Source organism: Salvelinus namaycush, chromosome 4, assembly GCF_016432855.1.
Source record: "Salvelinus namaycush isolate Seneca chromosome 4, SaNama_1.0, whole genome shotgun sequence".
Classification (NCBI taxonomy): Eukaryota; Metazoa; Chordata; class Actinopteri; order Salmoniformes; family Salmonidae; genus Salvelinus; species Salvelinus namaycush.
In genome coordinates this window covers 15,518,913-15,541,679 of record NC_052310.1, presented here as the reverse complement: position 1 = coordinate 15,541,679, position 22,767 = coordinate 15,518,913, and the positions used below count along the sequence as shown (strand labels likewise).

Sequence of the window (22,767 nt, the reverse complement as noted above, 5' to 3'; positions counted from 1 at the left end):
GTTTGGTTACAGAATAAAACAGATTTTACCATAATTCAGTTTTCCAGTAAATGTTTTGCACTGTGTAAACTGTTCAAAGTAGTCATTGTGCATAGAGTTGTATGGTTTGTTAAACTTTGAAATCAATAGTTTGTTTGGCATACATTTTTAAAGTGAAAAAAATCAGTCTCAGCATAATTCTGTAACCATGGAATTTCCCATAGCCTACCACTCAAGAAAAGAGTGAGAGGTAGCCTAGCTAAATAGACAGATGGACAATACTTCTGTTGTGCAGTACAGTTAGTGGCATTGATAGAAACCTTGGGAACAAATGTTGCTAACTGACTGACCTCTGCTCTGGCATCAAGTTACATTGAATGTAGAGACATAAAATACTTTTCATGGCCACAAAGGACTGAGCCAGACTGAGTCAGACAGTCTTGAGCGAGGCAGTAAAACAGCTTAATTTTCTGTACAGAAATTCTACAAGGATGAACAGAATACTGCAGTGGAGGATGAACAGAATACTGCAGTGGAGGATGAACAGAATACTGCAGTGGATTGCCAATTTGCCATGTAGTCTAGCTTGTTCTGTGATTTACTTGAAGGCCACTACTCATGCTATTATTAAAGTGGAACGTGATTGACGCACAGGTGCGTCAATCTAAGTAACATAATAAAAAAAATCCCCATCAAAATCCCTCAGATTAGGGGCCTCCCGGGTGGCGCAGTGGTCTAGGGCACTGCATCTAGGGCACTGCACAGTGCTAGCTGCGCCACCAGAGTCTCTGGGTTCGCGCCCAGGCTCTGTCGCAGCCGGCCGCGACCGGGAGGTCCGTGGGGCGACGCACAATTGGCATAGCGTCGTCCGGGTTAGGCCGGTAGGGATATCCTTGTCTCATCGCGCTCCAGCGACTCCTGTGGCAGACCGGGCGCAGTGCGCGCTAACCAAGGGGGCCAGGTACACGGTGTTTCCTCCGACACATTGGTGCGGCTGGCTTCCGGGTTGGAGGCGCGCTGTGTTAAGAAGCAGTGCGGCTTGGTTGGGTTGTGCTTCGGAGGACGCATGGCTTTCGACCTTCGTCTCTCCCGAGCCCGTACGGGAGTTGTAGCGATGAGACAAGATAGTAATTACTAGCGATTGGATACCACGAAAATTGGGGAGAAAATGGGATAAAAATAAAAAATACAATAAAAAATAAAAAAAATCTCTCAGATTAAGCTACAGTTTTTTTTGCATTGGATGCGGCTCAATCCACCACATCTGCCGGTGAAAGGTTGCAGAGCTAGAGTGGTGTTTGCCAGACCATGAGACATCACAAAAAAATCGGTCTTCTCACGAAAACGTACAGTTGAAGTCGGAAGTTTACATAAATTGTAGTCATTAAAACTAGTTTAAGTGTTTCAACCACTTCACAAATGTCTTAACTTCTTATGGCTGCAGGGGCAGTATTGAGTAGCTTGGATGAAAGGTGCACAGAGGTGCCCAGAGTAAACGGCCTACTCCTCAGTCATAGTTGCTAATATATGCATAAAAGTATTAATATTGGATAGAAAACACTCTGAAGTTTCTAAAACTGTTTGAATTATGTCTGTGAGTATAACAGAACTCATATGGCAGGCAAAAACCTGAAAAAAAATCCGAAGTGGAAACTGAGGCTGGTAGATTTCCAACCAAGCTCCCATTGAAATTACAGCGAGATATGGATGACTTTTCACTTCCTACGACTTCCACTAGATGTCAACAGTCTGTAGAACTTTGTCTGATGACTCTACTGTGAAGGGGGGCCGAAGGAGACAGGAATGAGTCACCACTGCCATGAGGTGACCATTCTTTGACCATGCGCGTTCACATAAGAGGGAGCTCCGTTCAATCGCTCATCTGAAGTCAATGTAATTCTCCGGTTGGAACGTTATTCAAGATTTATGTTAACAACATTCTAAAGATTGATTCAATACATCGTTTAACATGTTTCTACGGACTGTTACGGAACTTTTGGACATTTCGTCAGGTTTTAGTGAACGCGCTTCCCTGACGTTGGATTTGTATACCAAACACGCGACAAAAATAGCTATTTGGACATAAATGATGGACATTACCGAAAAAAACAAACATTTATTGTGGAAGTGCATTCCGACGAAGATCAGCAAAGATAAGTGAAGATTTATAATGCTTTTTATGAGTTTTGTTGACTGCACAATTTGGGCGGGTAACTGTATTGCTTGCTTTTGTGGCTGAACGCTGTTTTCAGATGATTGAATATTGTGTTTTGCCGTAAAGCTTTTTGAAATCTGACAGCGGTTGCATTAAGAACAAGTGTATCTTTAATTCTATGTAAAACATGTATCTTTCATCAAAGTTTATGATGAGTATTTCTGTTATTTGACGTGGCTCTCTGCAATTTTTCCAGATATTTTGGAGGCATTTCTGAACATGGCGCCAATGTAAACGGAGGTTTTTGGATATAAAAATGAACTTAATCGAACAAGACATATATGTATTGTGTAATATGAAGTCCTATGAGTGTCATCTGATGAAGATCAAAGGTTAGTGATTAATTATATCTCTATTTGTGACTCCGCTGAAAAGCCTATTTGAAATCGGACACTTTGGTGGGATTAACAACAAGATTACCTTTAAAATGGTATAAGACATGTATGTTTGAGGAATTTTAATTATGAGATTTCTGTTTTGAAATTGGCGCCCTGCACTTTCACTGGCTGTTGTCATATCGTTACCGGGATTGCAGCCATAAGAAGTTAACAAACTATAGTTTTGGCAAGTCGGTTAGGACATCTACTTTGTGCATGACACAAGTAATTATTCCAACAATTGTTTACAGACAGATTATTTCACTTATAATTCACTGTATCACAATTCCAGTGGGTCAGAAGTTTACATACGCAAAGTTGACTTGTGCCTTTAAACAGCTTGGAAAATTCCCCAAAATGATGTCATGGCTTTCGAAGCTTCTGATAGGCTAATTGACATAATTTGAGTCAATTGGAGGTGTACCTGTGGATGTATTTCAAGGCCTACCTTCAAACTCAGTGCCTCCTTGCTTGACATCATGGGAAAATCAAAAGAAAATCAGCCAAGACCTCCGAAAAATAATTGTAGACCTCCACAAGTCTGGTTCATCCGTGGGAGCAATTTCCAAACGGCTGAAGGTACCACGTTCATCTGTACAAACAATAGTATGCAAGTATAAACACCATGGGACCATGCAGCAGTCATACCGCTCAGGAAGGAGACGCGTTCTGTCTCCTAGATATGAACGTACTTTGGTGCAAAAAGTGCAAATCAATCCCAGAACAGCAGTAAATGACCTTGTGAAGCTGCTGGAGGAAACAGGTACAACAGTATCTGTATCCACAGTAAAACAAGTCCTATATCGACATAACCTGAAAGGCCGCTCAGCAAGGAAGAAGCCACTGCTCCAAAATCGCCATAAAAAAGCCAGACTACGGTTTCCAACTGCACACGGGGACAAAGATCGTACTTTTTGGAGAAATGTCCTCTGGTCTGATGAAACAAAAATAAAACTGTTTCGCCATAATGACCATCGTTATGTTTGGAGAAAAAAGGTGAAGACTTGCAAGCCGAAGAACACCATCCCAACCGTGAAGCACGTGGGTGGCAGCATCATGTTGTGGGGGTGCTCTGCTGCAGGAGGGACTGGTGCACTTCACAAAATAGATGGCATCATGAGGAAGGAAAATGATGTGGATATATTGAAGCAACATCTCAAGACATCAGTCAGGAAGTTCTCAAGACATCAGTCAGGAAATTCTCAAGACATCAGTCAGGAAATTCTCAAGACATCAGTCAGGAAGTTCTCAAGACATCAGTCAGGAAGTTCTCAAGACATCAGTCAGGAAGTTAAAGCTTGGTCACAAATGGGTCTTCCAAATGGACAATGACCCCAAGCATACTTCCAAAGTTGTGGCAAAATGGCTTAACGACAACAAAGTCAAGGTATTGGAGTGGCCATCACAAAGCCCTGACCTCAATCCTATAGAAAATTTGTGGGCAGAACTGAAAAAGCTTTTTCGAGTAAGGAGGCCCACAAACCTGACTGAGTTACACCAGCTCTGTCAGGAGAAATGGGCCAGAATTCAACCAACTTATTGTGGGAAGCTTGTGGAAGGCTACCCAAAACATTTGACCCAAGTTAAACAATTTAAAGGCAATGCTACCAAATACTAATTTAATGTATGTAAACTTCTGACTCACTGGGAATGTGATGAAAGAAATAAAAGCTGAAATAAATCTTCCTCTACTATTATTCTGACATTTACATTCTTAAAATAAAGTGGTGATCCTAACTGACCTAAGACAGGGAATTTTTACTCTGATTAAATGTCAGGAATTGTGAAGAACTGAGTTTAAATGTATTTGGCTAAGGTGTATGTAAACTTCCGACTTCAACTGTATGTAGCATCCAAACGGTTTGAACTACAAACTATTATGACTACTATGAAAAGGGGAGACTCACGAACATGGTGTTCTTGGGACTCGTCTGAAGGAAGTTTTTTAAATTATTATTATTGTTTTACAAAAAGGAAGTATGAAGGTAGTTTTGTGCCTACCCAAAAAGGGGTTAAATAAAATGTATATATATACACACACACACATATACACACAGTACCAGTCAAAAGTTGACACATCTACTCATTTAAGGGTTTCTTTATTTTTACTATTTCATACATTGTAGAATAATAGTGAAGACATCAAAACTATGAAATAACACATATGGAATCATGTAGCAACCAAAAAATGTGTTAAACAAATCAAAATATTTTATAATTTGAGATTCTTCAAATAGCCACCCTTTGCCTTGATGACAGCTTTGCACACTCTTGGCATTGTCTCAACCAGCTTCATGAGGTAGTCACCTAGAATGCATTTCAATTAACAGGTGTGCCTTGTTAAAAGTTAATTTGTGGAATTTCTTTCCTTCTTAATGCGTTTGAGCCAATCAGTTGTCTTGTGAAAAGGTAGGGATGGCATACAGAAGATAGCCCTATTTTATAAAAGACCAAGTCCATATTATGGCAAGAACAGCTCAAATAAGCAAAGAGAAACAGTCTATCATTAGTTTCTTCAAGTGCAGTCGCAAAAACCATCAAGCGCTATGATGAAACTGGCTCTGATGAGGACCACCACAAGAAAGTGTCTATTTCCATCTTGTCCAACTGTGTATGTAGCATTTCATGTAAACCCTGTTTCTTGTCTGCATCAAAGTAGCGGTCCTTGTACCTAGCATCGAGCATGGTGGCAACACAGTAGAGGCTCAGAGAGAATGCCACCGAATCGCTTATTCACAGCCTCGCGTACTTTTGTAAGTTTTAACCCCACGGTCTGTGTCTGCAGTTTTGTTGAGCAGGCATTTCAATGCCATGACAGAGGGCAGACGCAGTTGATTAGCTTATTTCTCGAGTCAGTTGTTCGACTGGGGCTAGGAGTGTGTTCATGTTTCCAAGTTTCAAACATGTTCTCAAATGCCATTGAAATGGAAGCAGCGGTATGAGAACCAGCACATTCTTGAGCATGCAATATGGCTTTCCTTAGCATGAAATACTCTTCGACCCAATGTGCTGTCAGACTCAGCATGCTCATGGGTCCGACATCGCTGGTCCAAATGTCAGTCTTGAAGCTAATAGCAGTGGACGCCCATAGCAAGTAGCTCATAGATGTACGTTTCAATAATACTGTGTAACTCCGGTAGGGCAACATCTGAAAAATAGTGTGTACCGGGGCTCGATAAGTCGGCAAAAGCCAACATCATCCACGACAGAGGACGGTTGATTGTCAAGGGCAATGAATTCCATTATCTTGGCGTTAATGGATTTCGCCATTGAGTTGTCTTGCTGAAATGTTCTTACTCTTTCAAATGACTGCTCGAGTTGTTGGAAGTGTGCGCCTAGTATTTTTCTGCTTTTGTTCTGTGTAGCGCTGTATTTTTTGTGGCGTCATTACGCCATCTATTTACGTTATATAGGTATGCACGTCAGCTATGACATCGGTTTTGCACAGGCGTTAAACCAGACATTGGTCCTATGCTGATGTTGGCATTTTTAGCTTTAATCGTCCGATTCCGATATGCTCACCGATATATCGTGCATCCCGACAAAACATGGTACAAACATTACTGGGCACAGACAACAGCACAAAGGGCAAGAAGGTAGAGACAACAATACATCACCCGAAACAGCCACAACTGTCAATTTGTGGTCGAATTACTGCAAAGAAACCACTACTAAAGGACACCAATAAGTAGAAGAGACTTGCTTGGGCCAAGAAACACGAGCAATGGACATTAGAAATCAGTGGAAATCTGTCCTTTGGTCTGATGAGTCCAAATTTGAGATTTTTGGTTCAAACGTTGTGTCTTTGTGAGATGCAGAGTATGTGAACGGATGATCTCTGCATGTGTAATTCCCACCGTGAAGCATGGAGGAGGTGTGATGCTTTGCTGGTGACACTGTCTGTGATTTATTTAGAATTCAAGGCACACTTAACATGGCTAGCACAGCATTCTGCAACGACACGCCATCCCATCTAGTTTGCGCTTAGTGGGACTATCATTTGTTTTTCAACACAACAAGGACCCAACACACTTCCAGGCTGTGTAAGGGCTATTTGGCCTAGAAGGAGAGTGATGGAGCGCTGCATCAGATGACCTGGCCTCCACAATCACCCAACCTCAACCCAATTGAGATTGTTTGGGATGAGTTGGACCGCAGAGTGAAGGAAAAGGAGCCAACAAGTGCTCAGCATAAAAAAACTGGAAAAGCATTCAAGGTGAAGCTGGTTGAGAGAATGCCAAGAGTGTGCAAAGCTGTCATCAAGGCAAAGGGTGGCTACTTTGAAGAATCTAAAATGTATTTGGATTTGTTTAAGACTTTTTTGTTTACTACATGATTCCATGTGTTATTTTCTAGCTGGGCTATAAAAAGCTGGCTAGAAAAATGAGTATGCAGTCAATGCAAGCTAGCTATGTGTCTGTTCAGAAGAGTTAGCTACAGACATGTAGGGTTGTTAATAACAGAGACTTACCAAATGATGCTGCCAAGATCCATAGTGAAATCAATAATCCATAGTAAAATCCTGTACCGTATCAAGCGGTTTTGCTAACGTCACTAGCTAACAAAATATTAATCAATGATAGTTGAGCTTACTGTGGTTCTTTGACTAGCTGGCTAACTACATTATAATGTATGCCATGTTACCTGGCTAGTCTCTAACAGGTTAGCCTTCCAAAAAGGCACTTTTCATATTATTTTTAATTAAACCCATTTTTTAAATTAAAACATTCTCAATGAGGTTACTAACATGCATTGTCATCGTGCATAAATAGTCAGATGAGTCAATTTTCAAACGTTTAACTGAATTTTTTAGCAGGGTGGCAGGTAGCCTTGAGATTAGAGCATTGGGTCAGTAACCGAAAGGTTGCTGGTTTGAATACCGGAGCCAACAAGGTAAAAACAAATTAGCTGTCGCTGTGCCCTTGTGCAAGGCACTTCTAAATTTGGGCTACTTCTAAATTGCATTGCGGTTGCCATGGCATTTCTCTTTAAAATAAAATCTATACATTTCACTGTTACCTGCTGCTGCTACTGACTACCAGGCAGTGAGACAGGCTGTTGCTGAGTAAGAGAGTTAGTGAGTGAGTGATGAGGAGGACCGGAGGGGGGGGGGTGTGTGTGTGTGTGTGTGTGTGTGTGTGTGTGTGTGTGTGTGTGTGTGTGTGTGTGTGTGTGTGGTTGTGTGTGTGTTGAGCTGAGTGAGTGGAGAGCAACGCCAGCACTTGCGCACGCCATTACAAGTGATGTAAGAACAACGAACAGCACCAGCTAGCTACATACTTCTCCCTCATGTCGTAGAGAGAAACAGTAAAGGCGTCTTTTTGTAGGCACTAACTCCGCCATGGTTCATTGAACAAAGCCTATGGGGAAAGTGAATGGCATTTTTGTAGGGTTTTTGGATTAACGCCAAAAATAAGGTCTGTGGAAAACATGTTTTGTTCTATTTGATCATCTTCATCAGCTAACGCAACTTCTTGTGAATTTTGAAGCATTTATTTAATGAAAAAAAAGCACAAAGGCTTCATAATTCATAAAGGTCATTTTAACTGACTGCTATTATAGAACAAAACATATAAATTAGTTAATGAGTTAACCTCAGACCTTATTTTCAGCTTTTATTCCAAAACCCTATTATTTTCCATAGGGATAGCTAAATGAACCAGAGGTCACTCATATCTAGTTTTTAGGACTACATTTTTCCCCTCTTGTTGCTAGTTTTAAAGTCTTGGGGGCAGGTTTTGAGTTGCAATTGCCCTGGAAATTTTAACTAGACCTGGCAACCCTGCACGCATTACCTGACAAGATTGCCATTATACTGAAAGGAGAAATTCTCCTCATTGGCAAAAATGATATCACAAAATGTGGTGCAGAATATTGGTAAATAATTGGCTATATGGTGAATAACGTTATATCAGTCAAATATGTTGTTGTAACGTAGCTATCAAACTTATTAACTACTATTATTGAGTATTTCTAGCCAAGTTTCAGTGAATATCATCCTTGCTTGAGGGTCTTCAGTTTTCAAGCCTGGCCCCTTGGCCCTCAAACTAAGAGATTATAAACTATCGTTATCTAAATATCTATCGCAAATAATGTAGCTCGGGGACCATTGCCATTTAGCTTACTGTCATTAGTTACAAGATACGCCTAAATTAACTGTCAAAACCAAACCGTCAGCTGTCAAACATGGGTGGCCGCTCAGCTCGGGTACACCGGGCGTCGCTTGGCTAGCTAGCTAGCTAGCTAACGTTACGTTAGCTAGCTAACTACCCCCATCAATTCGAAGGAATTGTATTTTCATGCATTTTACTAAAATAAAGACAATGATACATCGCGTCAACGTTATACACAATTTGATAAGTACATGTTGCGATGTACCTGAACATTTCCATTCGATGTCTCGCCCCCTTTCGATGGTTTTCAGTCCATCGTAGTCGTCCCGCCTGGTGGTTCTGTGCTTGGAGGAAACTGTTGATGCTGTGATTCACGCGCAGCCTACACAAGGGCAAGACACGCACGTGATGAGCAGAGCAAGCGCATCAAAATTGGTGGACCTTTGTTTTAGCGTCATCTGGTGGTTTAAAGCTGCAATATACGTTTTCAAATACACGTTTTAAAAATGATAATGCTTACAGTATTTGACTGAGAATGTACAAAGAAACATTTGCCAGGCTATCTCGAACTAGGATCATATTGTTGTTGAGTGATGAATAAATTGGTAGATTTTTGGGTGTGATCTAGTCATACTCTCCTATTCTTGAAAAACATTCTGGGGGGAAACATTTAGCTAACTTAATAACTGGACACGTCTGTTTATTATAGACTTTATTTTTACGGCTTTATTAAAGGCTTTACTAGAAGGTAAGTCACCTGTCTTGAATCCAGCTCACACACAGGTGCATAACCCGAGTCTTTCCCTGCTCCCCCCTCATTCCAGTCCCCACATTTGTTGCTTAGTAACACTTCCAAACATCCATTGTCAGTAATGGCTTCCAGGTCGCACGAAGTTGATAATGCGCCCTTTACCATCTGGAACTCCGCCTTTGAAGACAGAATGTCGCTGCTTGCAAAGCTGGAAGAGTCCCACAGGGCCGTTAGAAAGGTTTGTGCTGGCACTTTGTGCTGCAGTGCTAGAAAAATAAACTTCTCAGTGCATGAAATGGGTGATCTCCATGCCAACTCATAACACCACAGTTGTGATCCGTAGCCCTAGGCCTATAGATTGAGTGGTGTGAACATATGTTTATTATTAGATATCTCTGTGATATGATGTCTGGGTGCCTGCAATAACAATGCAAGTCATTTTTTAACAAGCAAACCTGGAATACTCCCTGTACCCTGTGTTGTGAAACTGCCACTGTGGTGTTTATGGTGTGGCCTGGTTATGTGGCCCTCTTTCACATTCAAATGAGGCCCTATTTCATATTCAAATGAGACCTTCTACTACAAGAGGAGAATGTTTCGTTGTCATAGAGACTTATCCTCTTCAACTGGCAATCCAGAGAGTAAATAAGGTACCCAAGCATAGGCGGTTAGTGTCGTGGAGTGTACTGTAGGAGCGGTGGGTGGGGTGACTGTGGTGTGTGTGTGTGTGTGTGTGTGTGTGTGTGTGTGTGTGTGTGTGTGTGTGTGTGTGTGTGTGTGTGTGTGTGTGTGTGTGTGTGTGTGTGTGTGTGTGTGTGTGTGTGTGTGTGTGGCCAGGAGGACCTGCCTTCTCTCTCATTCTACTACGTACGAGCATCCCCTTACAAATAGGGCTGGGTCTGTTATCAGTGGATCTGTTGGCAGTCTTGCGTACTGCAGCTGAGCGAAGAAGGATTGGCTTTATTGCACTAGGGGGAACAGTAGGTATCCAGGATATACCATGCAAGTGGTAAACACAAAGGGAGGGCTATCTGCTGCTGCTGCCCCAGTCAGTACTTGACTGAGAGAGAGACAGACAGAGAGAGAAAGAGAGAAGAAATGGAGGCATCCAGCCAGCTACTAAGTCTTGACCAAAAGAAGGAGGAAGATGTTGGGACTAGCTTGTTTCACTGCCATATGAAGCAAAGACGGCTTTTTAATCCTCAAGAGGAGATGGTTTGTGTAGTTCATTGTCTGGGAGGGCTAAAGGAACAATATTCAAGAGTCAAGTTCAATGCTTTACTTATTTATCTAAGAGTCCACATTGTTTGCAATGTACTGCAATGTAAACGATATGATTTGAACAGCTTGTACTGTATAAAGAGTGTCCTGGAAGGATAGGCAGGGCCGGCTCCAGCTATAAGCGACATAAGTGGTCGCTTATGTCTTTGATTGATTGTTTGTGTGATTGGTCAGTGGGTCGCTGGTTTGCTTTCATTATTATTCTATTTGTATTTTTTATGTATCGTTTATTTATTCAGTCGAGACAAAATAACATACACACACAACCGAAGAGCAACAAATTTGTTTACTTATCACTATCCCAACCAAACCCACCTCATCCAGAGTTAGGTAGGCTTGTAGCCTTAACTATTTAAGTAGGGCCAATAGGCCTACTGCTATTTGTCTATTCTTGATACCTGTTCTCTCACTCATCAGATAGCTTAATACCCTTCTTCTCTGTCTCTCCAGAAGTTCCTGTTACACCGGTTGATAGTCGTCGCCAGCCTCCCCCAGCAACTCGCAGACAGGAAAGACCTGGGAGGTCAGCCAAACATTACTGTAGAACACATTTAAGAGCTATTGTGCATTCCAGGGCGGATTACAAGGCATCACTATTTCACTGATAGAGGTCCTTCCTGTACACTGACTCAGGTTCTCTTTCTCCTACGGAGCATGATTTTGTTTATAGCTGATAGGTCAAATCAAAATCAACGTTCAAAATGCTTTCCAGTCACTTTAACTCTACCTACATGTACATATTACCTCAATTACCTCGACTAACCGGTGCCCCGCACATTGACTCTGTACCGGTACCCCCTGTATATAGACTTGCTTGTTATTTTACTGCTGCTGTTTAATTATATTACTTTAATTTTCTATTTCTTACTTATCTATTTTTTATTTTGCACTTTTTTTTCTTTACTTCTTAAAGCATTGTTGGTTAAGGGCTTGTAAGTAAGCATTTCACTGTAAGGTCTGCACCTGTTGTATTCGGCGCGTGTGACAAATAACATTTGATTTGATTTGATGATGTGTTTATGAACGTATGATGTTGGGACATACTTCCTCTACAAATACTCTTCACAGAAAAAGTTAATTTACTTTAGGATGCTCCTTAGTTGGGGTTATTTGAACAAGTCTTTTGTTATGGGCCACTTTCTGGCTGACACACCTAGGTCTGTGAGTGAAAAAGGACATTATGGGGCGATCCTTATACAATATATTGGATGCAATAAAGCTTATTCATGCAAACCAAGGCGTTTCCAGTAGTGAGATACCTCACTCTGTTATCAGTGAACCGGGGTTATGCAAGTAACCGTACATTCTTTCTCCTTTGGTTGTACAGTACACTACGAAGAACTGAACCAGCGCTTGCAGAGGTATTACCAAGGTGATGCTATCACAGGCCTGCTTTTGCTGTACCCAACCTGCATGCTTCATGTCATTGAGGTAAACAAGATTAACCAGTAACACCTATTAATGAAACTCATATAATATATACAAATCTGTCAAAATCCCCCGTCAATGCAGCGACAAGGCACTAGTCTCAGCCAATAACTTTAATAAGAGGTGAACCTTCATTGCTCATCTTTCTTTCTTTCTATTGATTAGCATAATGATATGGTATTTTCATTAATCACCATGCTCTTTGTTTCTCTGCTAGTCCTCCAGCGAGGTTCTTGTGTCTCTGCTGCAGGATCTGAGGGACATGCAGGAACGGCCACACTGGTAGAGTATCTTACTATGCAGATTTGAATCAATATATCATAGTTTTATCTCTTCTGCTACTAAGTTCCGAGGGTTATGCACAGTGGTGTAAAGTACTTAAGTAAAAATACTTTAAAGTACTACTAAAGTAGTTTTTTGTGGTAACTGTACTTTACTTTACTATTTATATTTTTGACAATTTTTACTTTTACTCCACTACATCCCTAAAGAAAATAATGTACTTTCTACACCATACATTTTCCCTGACACCCAAAAGTACTCGCTACATTTTTAATGCTTAGGAAAAATTTTCAATTCACGCACTTAAAGAGAAAATATCCTGGTCATCCCTACTGCATCTGATCTGGCGGACTCACTAAAAACAAATGCTTTGTTTGTAAATTATGTCTGAATGTTGGAGTGTGCCCCTGGCTATGCGTAAACTACAAAAACAAGAAAATCTTGCCGTCTGGTTTGCTTAATATAATACATTTGAAATTATTTTTACTTTTATTTTTGATTCTTAAGTATATTTTAGAAATTACATTTACTTTTGATGCTTAAGTATATTTAAAACCAAATACTTTTAGACTTTTACTCAAGTAGTATTTTACTGGGTGACTTTCACTTTTACTTGAGTCCTTTTCTATTACTTTTACTCAAGTATGACAATTGGGTACTTTTCCACCACTGGTCAAGCATGTGCATTCCAGCCTCAATATAGCTGACTAAAACCCAGACATAAACATTGCTTGACATGCTGTCTTGATGTTGTCATGGTCCCTATCATTGTCATACAGTGTCCTGATCGAGGCGCCCAGGGTCCTGGTGATGTCACATGACCTTCCCAGCAGGTTGTTCCAGCAGTGGAGCTACAAGGTGCTGAATGTGCAGGCCAGGGTGGGTGGGATGCTGAGTAGAGACGGGCCAGAGGAGGAGGAGGAGGACACAGACACACTGGTCAGCACCGCCCTGTCTATGCTGCTCAAGCTGGGGAATCACCTCCTCAAAGCCACCAAGGTGTGTCATCATTAGCATCGGTTAGACTACAGAGACTTATCATATCCTGGGCTCATTTAAAGGAAGATCCACCTGCTATTTTTGAATTAAATTTGTCCTACTCTAGATACCATAAGTGGAATCTCTCATTTCTGACAGACTATTATTTTTGGCGCCTCTATCATCTCTCTATGTATTTCTACAGGGGTCAAAGATGCCCCCGGGCTCTGTTCTGGATGAAGTACCAGAGATGATAGTCCCCCAGGATATCCTGGTTCAGCTCCTGTCCAGAGGAGACCTTCTGAGCCCCCAGCAGTACCTGCAGGCCTACCACACCCCTCTCCACATCCTCATGGACTCTGGTGAGCAGGACTTTAATCACTCATCAACAGGGTTGGGGTTAACTCCATTACAGTTCAGACAATTTGAGAAGTGAATTGAAGTTCCAGTACATTAATTAATTGAACAAATTGTCTGTGAAAATCAATGGTTCTCAGATTGTTATATAGTTCACGCTAACTGATAACTTTGATACCTAAACATTGCCACATGCTGTATGTTCTGTGATTTGTTTAAAGGGCACGTGTTTGGAAGCAGTCAGCTAACTACAGTTTAGTGTTTGGCCAAAAGGTCAAAGGTATGGGTCTGTCAGCATGAAACCAATGCACGTGGTTTGAACCCAGAGAATAACATTGCATGCATCATCTCAAATTGGATCTGCATGACTTTGAATGGATTGTATCTCTCTGAATGAAGGATATTTTGATTCCGGCACAGTATATTCCTTTGTACGCAAGGGATCTTGATGTGTTGCTGTGCATTTGAATCTTATTCCTTGTCTTTGTCTCGTGTTCTTGTCCTTGTCAAAGGTCTCTGCATGTAGGCTTTAATATTGGGATTTATTTTGTGGACAATGTCAGTTAGGATGATTCACATGTTTGATATTATTTCCACAGAGCGTACTTGGCCTCCACCTGAGCAACTTCGATGTGAATTCTGACTTCTGATGTGATACAACTAGGCATTTGAATGTGCTTCCTACTCAATCTGTTTTCAGGGTTCATGCCTGGTTATGTGTATGTGTTATTGAGAACTGCCATTCATCTGAACTGTGTGAAACATTCAACTCTAAATAATTGTCCTTGCTCCAACAATGGATACTACATAACAAGATACATTGTTTGATATAGTGTTAAAATACACAGGGACTGCAGGGTAGGTTTGGTTGTATATTGCAAATATTTCATAAATATTTTATTGAATGTGAACTGGCATTGGATGTCTTTTCTTTCCTGTGTATATACTGTCACACCCACGCCATACTCACAATAAGGCATGATTAAATACACATTAAAAAAAAATTTTTTTTTAATAGTTTCAACATTCTGATGAGCATTGTTTTTGATCTTACAGGACATGTCCACAGTAGTTGTTCCACTCTGTGACTGGGAGGAGTATGTCCCCTCTCTTTATTTCAGTGTCCCCAATGTCACTGCAGTTTGACATAGTACTGTAGGGCCTTTATATCTAAAAACAATGTCTCTGGAGCATCAACCATCCATTTTATTTTGGCCCCCTTGTGTTAATTTATTACTTGAACATAAACTATGCAAAAAGATTAATTAAAAGGTACTTGCTTACCAAACAATAGCTGCATGCACCACAGTGTCATAACTTACACATGTTCATAGAGGCAAACCAGGTGTGTTTTATCCCACATTTATTCAGGCTTGGCTGATTGGCCAACAAAAAAGGTGTATCTTTGTTTTGCCTAATATGAAGCAGGAGGGTTTTTTCATCTGATGGATAATGGGATTGATTTATGCCCATATAAGGCTATCCTCAGAGAATAACTCAATGTTTACAGACAAAAAGAAATACACTGCCAGTCATCCATTCAGTTTCACTGTCATTCTGTCCTGACTCATTAGGCAAAAAAAGCTAAAAGTTAGATGCTATATTGTCTCCGAGTTGTATTAAGTCATTAAGTTTGGCAATTATTAAGCCATGCTTCTAGATGTACAGTACTTCATATATTTATGTGACTCTGCTTAGTGAATAGTTGATTGACTGGATGGAAAGTTGGAGCTCAACAAAAATGCAAAACAGGAACTGTGGACTGATCAACTGATCATAGGGCGGAACTGAATAATTCTACCTGCATTGCAAGGCCCTTTTTCTTTTCACATGTAAAAATAAATATAACAAGCACGGGTAAATAGGACCAAAGATAAGACAAATTTCACAAGCATGATGAAAAAGCATGCTGCTGATTTTCACACATGGGACAATGTCTAGTCATAACCCCCAAGCCTATTCACATCACTACCAAACATCTGTCCACCCTGTTAAAACTACATCCACAACACAGAGATTTCCCCCTAAAAACAACCTGAGGCAAACAGTCCAAATAGTCACCAGTACATTCCACCTATTCATTTAAAAAAGGCCTTTTCTCTTACAGTAACTCAACAGACATGCTTAGAAAAACTGTGCTAGTGGAAATAGTCTGAGGAATCTCTCCTACCAACAACTGCCCTTGGTAGACAGGATTTCTGCTTTTAATAAAGTTGTGTGTTCAATAAATATGTACAAACCATCACTTCATAAAAAGAAGACAACCCTTTTTACAGAACAGCAACAGAACAGCACATTATCACCACAGACAGAAGTCCAGATTGACACATAACTGAACATTCACTTCAACACATACAAATTGTAAGAACAGCCTTCAAAAATGTTAATGCAATTTTGTCCATTTTATAATTTTATGAATCCTCAAAATCATATGCCATGGTTGGCATTTGTTGCAAGTAATGATACAAAAGACAAAAGCAATGAAACATCAATATAAACTGTAAAAAACATCAAATCATTTTAAAGAGAGTGGGACCCTCTTCATCTTTGAGGTTTCTCTGTTTCTCTGTTCACAAATACTGTAATTGCACTTTCTTTATTCATTTTGAAATTCAACATTTTTCTTCTGGAACTGTCTACTCAGCATTGCGTTGAACTATATTGCTTTCAGAGGAGGGATATTTGTCTTCTACACTGGGGAATATACTCTGTACTGTAAGGTTGGAATAACTAGGTTGACTCAACCGTTTTTTGCCTCGAGGGATGGTGGTCCCCTTTTTACTTACCTATTGACAATCACAAATACATCCCTTACAATAGCTCTACTGGTCAGGCTGTAGACTAGAGGAGACACACAGTGATGCAGCACTTTCCATTCAGACATACTGTATTATTAAGCTCCAGGCTGATGACTTTGCACTAACAATCCTAGAAAATAGATTTAACCTTTAATCTATGTCCGTGTTATATGGTACTATTTAAAGCTTGCGGCTGATAACCGTGCAAAGCTTACTGCATTTCGTTAAGTGTGAATCTGGCAATATTGTGGTCAGGACCAGAACAACACAGACATGTCAATATATAAATACTTTCAGTCAATATTTATATTTTTCTTATCTTAATATATATATTTTATCCTCTCCCCCTGTTTTATATACACACACATATACAGAGGCGTCAGTATGTACAATAGTGTTGTGATGGATAAATATATAGCACTTGAACATAAGAGCATGAAAGAGCAACGTTTGTTGTGGCTTCCAGGCAATAATCAGTGTTATGGATGGAACATTTCTAAGGAGAAAAAGTCATAGGTTTGTATAGGTCATGGGCGGGCGCCTCACCTTTGAACCCCAGCACCGGATAAACAGATTGGACCATTGGTCTTTTGTGTTGTGGATGTCAATCCAACTCCTCTGCACCGTAATCATCGGTATACAGTAAATACTTTCATCACAATAAGAAATACTTCACATTCCTCATCATGAAAGTATAGTTTTTTTTATTGTGTGGTGGGGGACTGAAACAGAAACCTCTGTATACTTTCAATGAGAGCCTATTCTCATTCGCTGCATGATAGAATATAAACATATATTCTAGCACCAGAAGAAATGTACCTATATTCCGGATAACACCCATACACACAGGCACAGAACTGCACCCATATACACACTCACTCTCAGAAGAGTTTCCAATATTTGCTTTCAAACAGCTGAGCCGGCTCCCCAGTGACAGGCTCTTGCCAGAGAAGTCTCAGGGCGCTCATGAACAGAGTTACTTAGACCACAGAGAGGAGGTATACAGACAAAGGGTGTTAATTTGAGCCAGTTTGAAATGCAAGCCAGTTTGCAACAGGAAATGTCAATTATTATGTGGATTATAACTAATGGACGTTTTTGTAGGGGTTGATACATTTTTCGTAAGAGAAAATCAAGTCTGAAATTTCAAAGTGGAAATGACAAACTTCAGAAGCCTTTTAATACCTCAAATGCACTTCAAGTTAAAGAAATTCCTACATTGAAGGAAAGTTCTCCTGCAACAGGGTGATCAAATTAAGATCCTACATCTGTAGCCCCACCCTGCAAAGTCCACTCATACTCACTATTCAGCAATCCATTTATAAGTATTCTGTTTATTCTGTTTCTATGCTCTATTCCCTCTACTACAACATAGACATGCAGATTTCTCCCACTGAGCTCCAAGCCTCTCCTATGATAATGTACAGTCAAGTACATGCTAGACTATATAATATCTGTATACCGTATTTATAGTTCTATATACAGTAGAATATCTGTATATCTATGGTTGAATTCTTATATTATATGACTCATATAATAACTCCTGTATCTCTGTTAATATCATATACTCTGAAATGTACAGTATAAACCGTCATTTTAAATAGTCAATAATATATTATCCTGATTTAACTTCCCCTCTAACAGCCAAATGTAATCTTAAACCCCCCTTTGAAGAATGTGATTGTGAATTCAAGCTCAAACTGGTCGTGCAGTACCATTATATTCACAGACTATGGCAGAACTCGCCACTCAATGATGCAGCACGTTTCCAAACACATCACACAATTCACAAACACACGTACACGTTCAGCCAGGACGGAACAAGGGGTTGCCAGAATGCCAGTGAACTCAAGAGTACAAGAATGGGTTTAGGCGTCAAAAGGAATGATATAGCCTTGGTGACAGAAATCAGAGATATCCTGTCCCCTTCCTTTCCTACTGCACTCACAAGAGGAGAACCCATTCCACCAAGCAACTTGTTTTCATGTCTTGTAAGTTAAAGGCAATATTGCAAATGACTCAAATAAGGCAAAAATAAAAGACAAATAAACAAAATTGTTTCAAATAAATCCTTAAAAATGAATGCACCCCAGATAGAATCAATGGAATCTAGTCAACATAAAAACCTAGCGTTCGGTCCCTTTCTCTGAATCAAAAGTTTCTACCTCCATTGTCTCAGCCAGAAACCCTCTGGATGTGGATATAGGTATTTTCTGTATTCATGTCTATTACATTTTTTTGTAGAAGGACTTTGATTTACAGGGCTGAGCCTGGTACTTGGTCTCTATGGGTGGAGGTGAGGTCTGGAGTGAGTCCCCATTGGGTCAAAGGTCAGAGAATGGGTCCTGGAGACAGGTTGGAATAGTTAGGGCTGGGCGTGGAAACTTGTGATGTCATAGTACCGTGCTCTCAGACTCTTCCTCTGACTCGGCCTTAGGGGTTGGCCGGACCACCGCCACTGAGTTCCTGTAGGTGGCCATCTTGGGCTCATCAAAGATGCCATCCAGTTCTACGTTAATGATGGGGATATCCAGGTTGCAGAAAGAGTCTGGGCAGTCAAAGATCGACACGAGACGAGAAGAGACAAGAGAGAAGAAAATAAGAGAGAGACATAGAAAATAACTGTTAGTGGTTGCTTAGAAAAGGCCATTCTAGACATGATTAAGGCAATGCTGAATGATGTGTTGTACACAGCACGGAGGTCAGCATAAGCCCAAGCTATTGTTTTACACACACATCCTCAAAAACGATCCGTGTTCCTAGAGAATTACTGACAGATAAGAGGCAGGTCAGTTAGTAATGTAACGCCAACTTTTCTAGCAGACATAGTGGTTCGGGTAGGTTTGTAATGCTGCAAAATGCATGCGAAGAGACAATTCCCCAACAGTATCCAGTGCAGTCACCACAAACATTTATCCTTGTCATTACTTTGTCTTTGAACTCACAGTCATGTGAGAATGATGACATCCATTGTGTAACACTGAAATGGATAACAACCAGTGACTGGGAAACAGAAAGTGGAATAATTCTAGAACAGCAGTGGGTGTGGCAGTGGGTGAGGGGGGGGGGGGGGGGGGGTACTGTGCAGTGTGTAAGCAAAGGGGCAGCTGGCACCGGACAGAACAGAGGTGGGATGTGCCATGGTTTCGGGGAGAAAACAGTAAAGAAAGCTTCTTGGGATAGCAAAATTACGCCAATCTTCTGTGTGAAGTGTGAAGTGGAGTCAGTGGACGGTCTTTCAGACACATCCACAAGCCATGCATCGCGCCAGTCTCAGCCACCATGCAAAGGCCAACAAAATGGGTTAGTGGTGGACTGAACACAGCAGAGATATATAGCTATATACATATGAGAAGTCATGTATACAGGTATATATACACAGCAGAGGAGGCTGGTGGGAGGAGCTATAGGAGGACAGGCTCATTGTAATGGCTGGAATGGAATCAATGGAATGGTACCAAACACATCAAACACATGGAAACAACATGTTGGACTCCGTTCCATTGATTCCATTCCAGCCATTACAATGAGCCTCTCCACCTATAGCTCCTCCCATCAGCCTCCTCTGATATACAGAAAGCTGGAGCCATGCAGCTCCACAGTGAGCCAGAATGGCGGACGGTTGGTTGTTTGGAGGGATGGGAGGGTGAGGCTTTAGTACAGTACTGGAACTCCTGCTTACCCTAAAAGGCCCTCTCACATTTAGACCATATTGAACCACTCGCCTCATACCGCTGTAGGCACACAATAATAGGAGTCGAAAAAAAATATTGAAAAAATGGAAGAACAAGATAAGAGATTACAATATTTTTACCTTCTTACCTTTTTTGTGTGAGTTCCCCACAGTTTAACACAGATGAAAGGGTTAAAAGTATTATCAGTTTAACAAACTACACAAAATAATTCCATTTGCAGAAACCATATTAATACTCTGGCAGGCACACTGGAGAGTGAGATATTCCACCTATACCAGAGAAGAGAGTGTATGGGCGGGCTCCTAGGGTGTTGAAACTCCATTGAAGCGTTTACCTGTGGACATGCTCTCTCCAGGAGACAATCCATCCAGAAGGCCGCCACCGTGCTCAAGAGGTTGGGGGCTGGAGCCAGGGGTGCTGGGGGGCTGCGGCGGGGGTAGGCTGGGCCTCTGCCGAGGAGGCTTGGGAGTGGGCCTAGCCTTGGTGAGGGTGCCGGCTAGCGAGGGAGGGGAGGAGAGAGAGGGGGTGGCGGTCTGGGCCTGTCCCGGGGAGCCGATGGTGGCGTAGCCCTGGGGGTAGCTGAAGCCGTACAGGGAGGGGGTACTAGGAGGGGTGGGGGACAGGCTGACTGGAGACGGCTGACCTGTAGACTGGTCCGACATTCCCCCAGACTGAGAGTAGGGTTTAGGTGGGATGGGGGCCAGCTTCTTAGCTGTGGAGAGAGCAGCAACACAGATTTTAATTGAGAGGTGACAAGCCAAGACAAAACGATCTGTCTGCTTGTGCACAGCATGGTCTCTCTCTCTCACACACACACACACACACACACACACACACACACACACACACACACACACACACACACACACACACACACACACACACACACACACACACACACACTCTACTTCCATCAGTACCTCTTCTCAGGGTGTGAGGGCTATGTTCAGAAGAGTGCTGTGACAGCCCACCAGAGGGTGCCGTTCCCTGGAAGCCCTTCTGTCCAATCACTGGAGACAGCTCATTGTTCTTCAGAGTACTGGGGAAGACAAAGGGATATGAACAACAATATGTAATCTTCATAACATCTTCTTCAGGTCGTGTGTGTGTGTGTGTGTGTGTGTGTGTGTGTGTGTGTGTGTGTGTGTGTGTGTGTGTGTGTGTGTGTGTGTGTGTGTGTGTGTGTGTGTGTGTGTGTGTGTGTGTGTGTGTGTGTTCACTACCTGTCAGTTTGAGGGTAGATGGCCTCAATCTTCCACATGTAGCTAACAATTGCCAATCAGGTTCAACATATTGACCTTATTTCTGCACATGTCATGACATCTATAGAAATGATAATCCCTGTCGTTCAATGTCAGATAATCTGAGTGACCACTGACAACTTTCACTACTGCAAGTATACTACTAGCTATATGGCAGTGTAGCTAAAGCCCCCACCAAAAATCCAAGCCCAAGCCAGTAGGCTTAATGGATTTTTTTCTTGCCTTTTATGGCACGATGCACACAGAATGCCAATGGGTAGAGAGCTTGAAGGTCAAAACCTAACCAGTTTATAATAGGATGTGAGTGACAGCTCTCCCAGCTCCAAATCCCCCCGCCCACTGACAACAGATGAGGATGGGTGACCGGGACTGGAGAGATTTGAAGTTAGGGTGGAGCTATGCAAATGAGGCATCCCTAACAGCTGTTGATGTAAAAGACCCCATTCTGATGAAGGCCAATGATCGGATAGGAATCATGCCAGCCCATCCATATTTTTCACTTAGTCACTCTTTATCCAATTCATATTCAGAAACATAACTAGTCAACTACCATCCAAGGCCAACTGGGCCCCTTTAAAATGACAAATTAACGGCCACTATGTTCTGCTATCTCTGAGAGTTTTTAATATTCTTTGTTGCTTGGCAACATCCTCCAGAATTTCCTGGCAACATGAAAAGTTATGGATTGCATAAAATAAGGAGAGTTTGGTACTAGAATGATCCAATAGAAAAGTTCCATGATGGGAGGAATATCCCTTTGAAACATGAAATTGAGGACAAAAGCGAGAAAATGAACAAAATGTATAAAACAGGATGTTGGCACTTTGGAGGGAGCTCCCTCTCTCTCACTCTCCCCTTTGTTTCCTAATTTCCCTCTCTCATTTTGCCATTATGAGCCACTCAGGCCTGTGTGTGTTACGGAGACTGAGTTTGTGTCCATCTCTGGGAGTGGGCCGGGCGATGTGACGTAGTATTTACCTAGTCAGCTTGGCTCCTCTCTCTCGGCTACAGGCACAGGCGGCCCACGGAGGAGGTGCGGACAGGGGGAGGTTAGGGGGGTGGGGACCGAGGGACGAGTCGTGTCGGGTTAGCACGAGGGGGGTTTTGATGTAGAGAGGGGAGACGTTAGTCTCTAACAGTGGGGGCGCATGCGGAGCTTCGGCCAGGGAGCTCTGTTTGGGGAGGTGCAGGGAGCTCTGTTTGGGGAGGTGCAGGGAGCTCTGTTTGGGGAGGTGCAGGGAGCAGGGCTTG

General features: G+C 41.7%; 3 protein-coding genes across 3 annotated transcripts in view; 1 reads left to right on the top strand and 2 right to left on the bottom strand.

Annotated features, from left to right (window-relative positions):
- LOC120045475 (nuclear distribution protein nudE-like 1-A) overlaps positions 1 to 9,034 on the bottom strand; it is a 30,691-nt gene extending 21,657 nt beyond the window's left edge. Inside the window, exon 1 of the mRNA XM_038990365.1 lies at positions 8,950 to 9,034. The gene's annotated coding sequence lies outside the window, so the exon portion shown is untranslated. The remainder of the gene's footprint in view (positions 1 to 8,949) is intronic.
- Positions 9,035 to 12,129: 3,095 nt separating this feature from the next.
- On the top strand, positions 12,130 to 14,287 carry LOC120045377 (testis-expressed protein 47). Its single transcript, XM_038990251.1, has 5 exons — positions 12,130 to 12,147; positions 12,362 to 12,426; positions 13,206 to 13,425; positions 13,610 to 13,766; positions 14,274 to 14,287. Exons 1-5 carry the CDS (start codon positions 12,130 to 12,132, stop codon positions 14,285 to 14,287), a joined length of 474 nt encoding a protein of 157 aa, XP_038846179.1.
- Positions 14,288 to 17,280: 2,993 nt separating this feature from the next.
- Positions 17,281 to 22,767, bottom strand: part of LOC120045376 (rho GTPase-activating protein 44-like) — a 29,942-nt gene continuing 24,455 nt past the window's right edge. Inside the window, exons 20-22 of the mRNA XM_038990250.1 lie at positions 21,175 to 21,293; positions 20,589 to 20,966; positions 17,281 to 19,107 (exon numbers count right to left, since the gene is read on the bottom strand). Coding sequence (XP_038846178.1) covers positions 18,953 to 19,107; positions 20,589 to 20,966; positions 21,175 to 21,293 — 652 coding nt within the window. The 3' untranslated portion in view covers positions 17,281 to 18,952. The remainder of the gene's footprint in view (positions 19,108 to 20,588; positions 20,967 to 21,174; positions 21,294 to 22,767) is intronic.

Excerpts from the sequence above, each read along its gene's own strand:
- LOC120045377 (XM_038990251.1), top strand. Across the intron at positions 12,427-13,205 it reads ATGCAGGAACGGCCACACTG|TGTCCTGATCGAGGCGCCCA; the intron begins GTAGAGTATCTT and ends ATTGTCATACAG. Across the intron at positions 13,426-13,609 it reads ACCTCCTCAAAGCCACCAAG|GGGTCAAAGATGCCCCCGGG; the intron begins GTGTGTCATCAT and ends GTATTTCTACAG.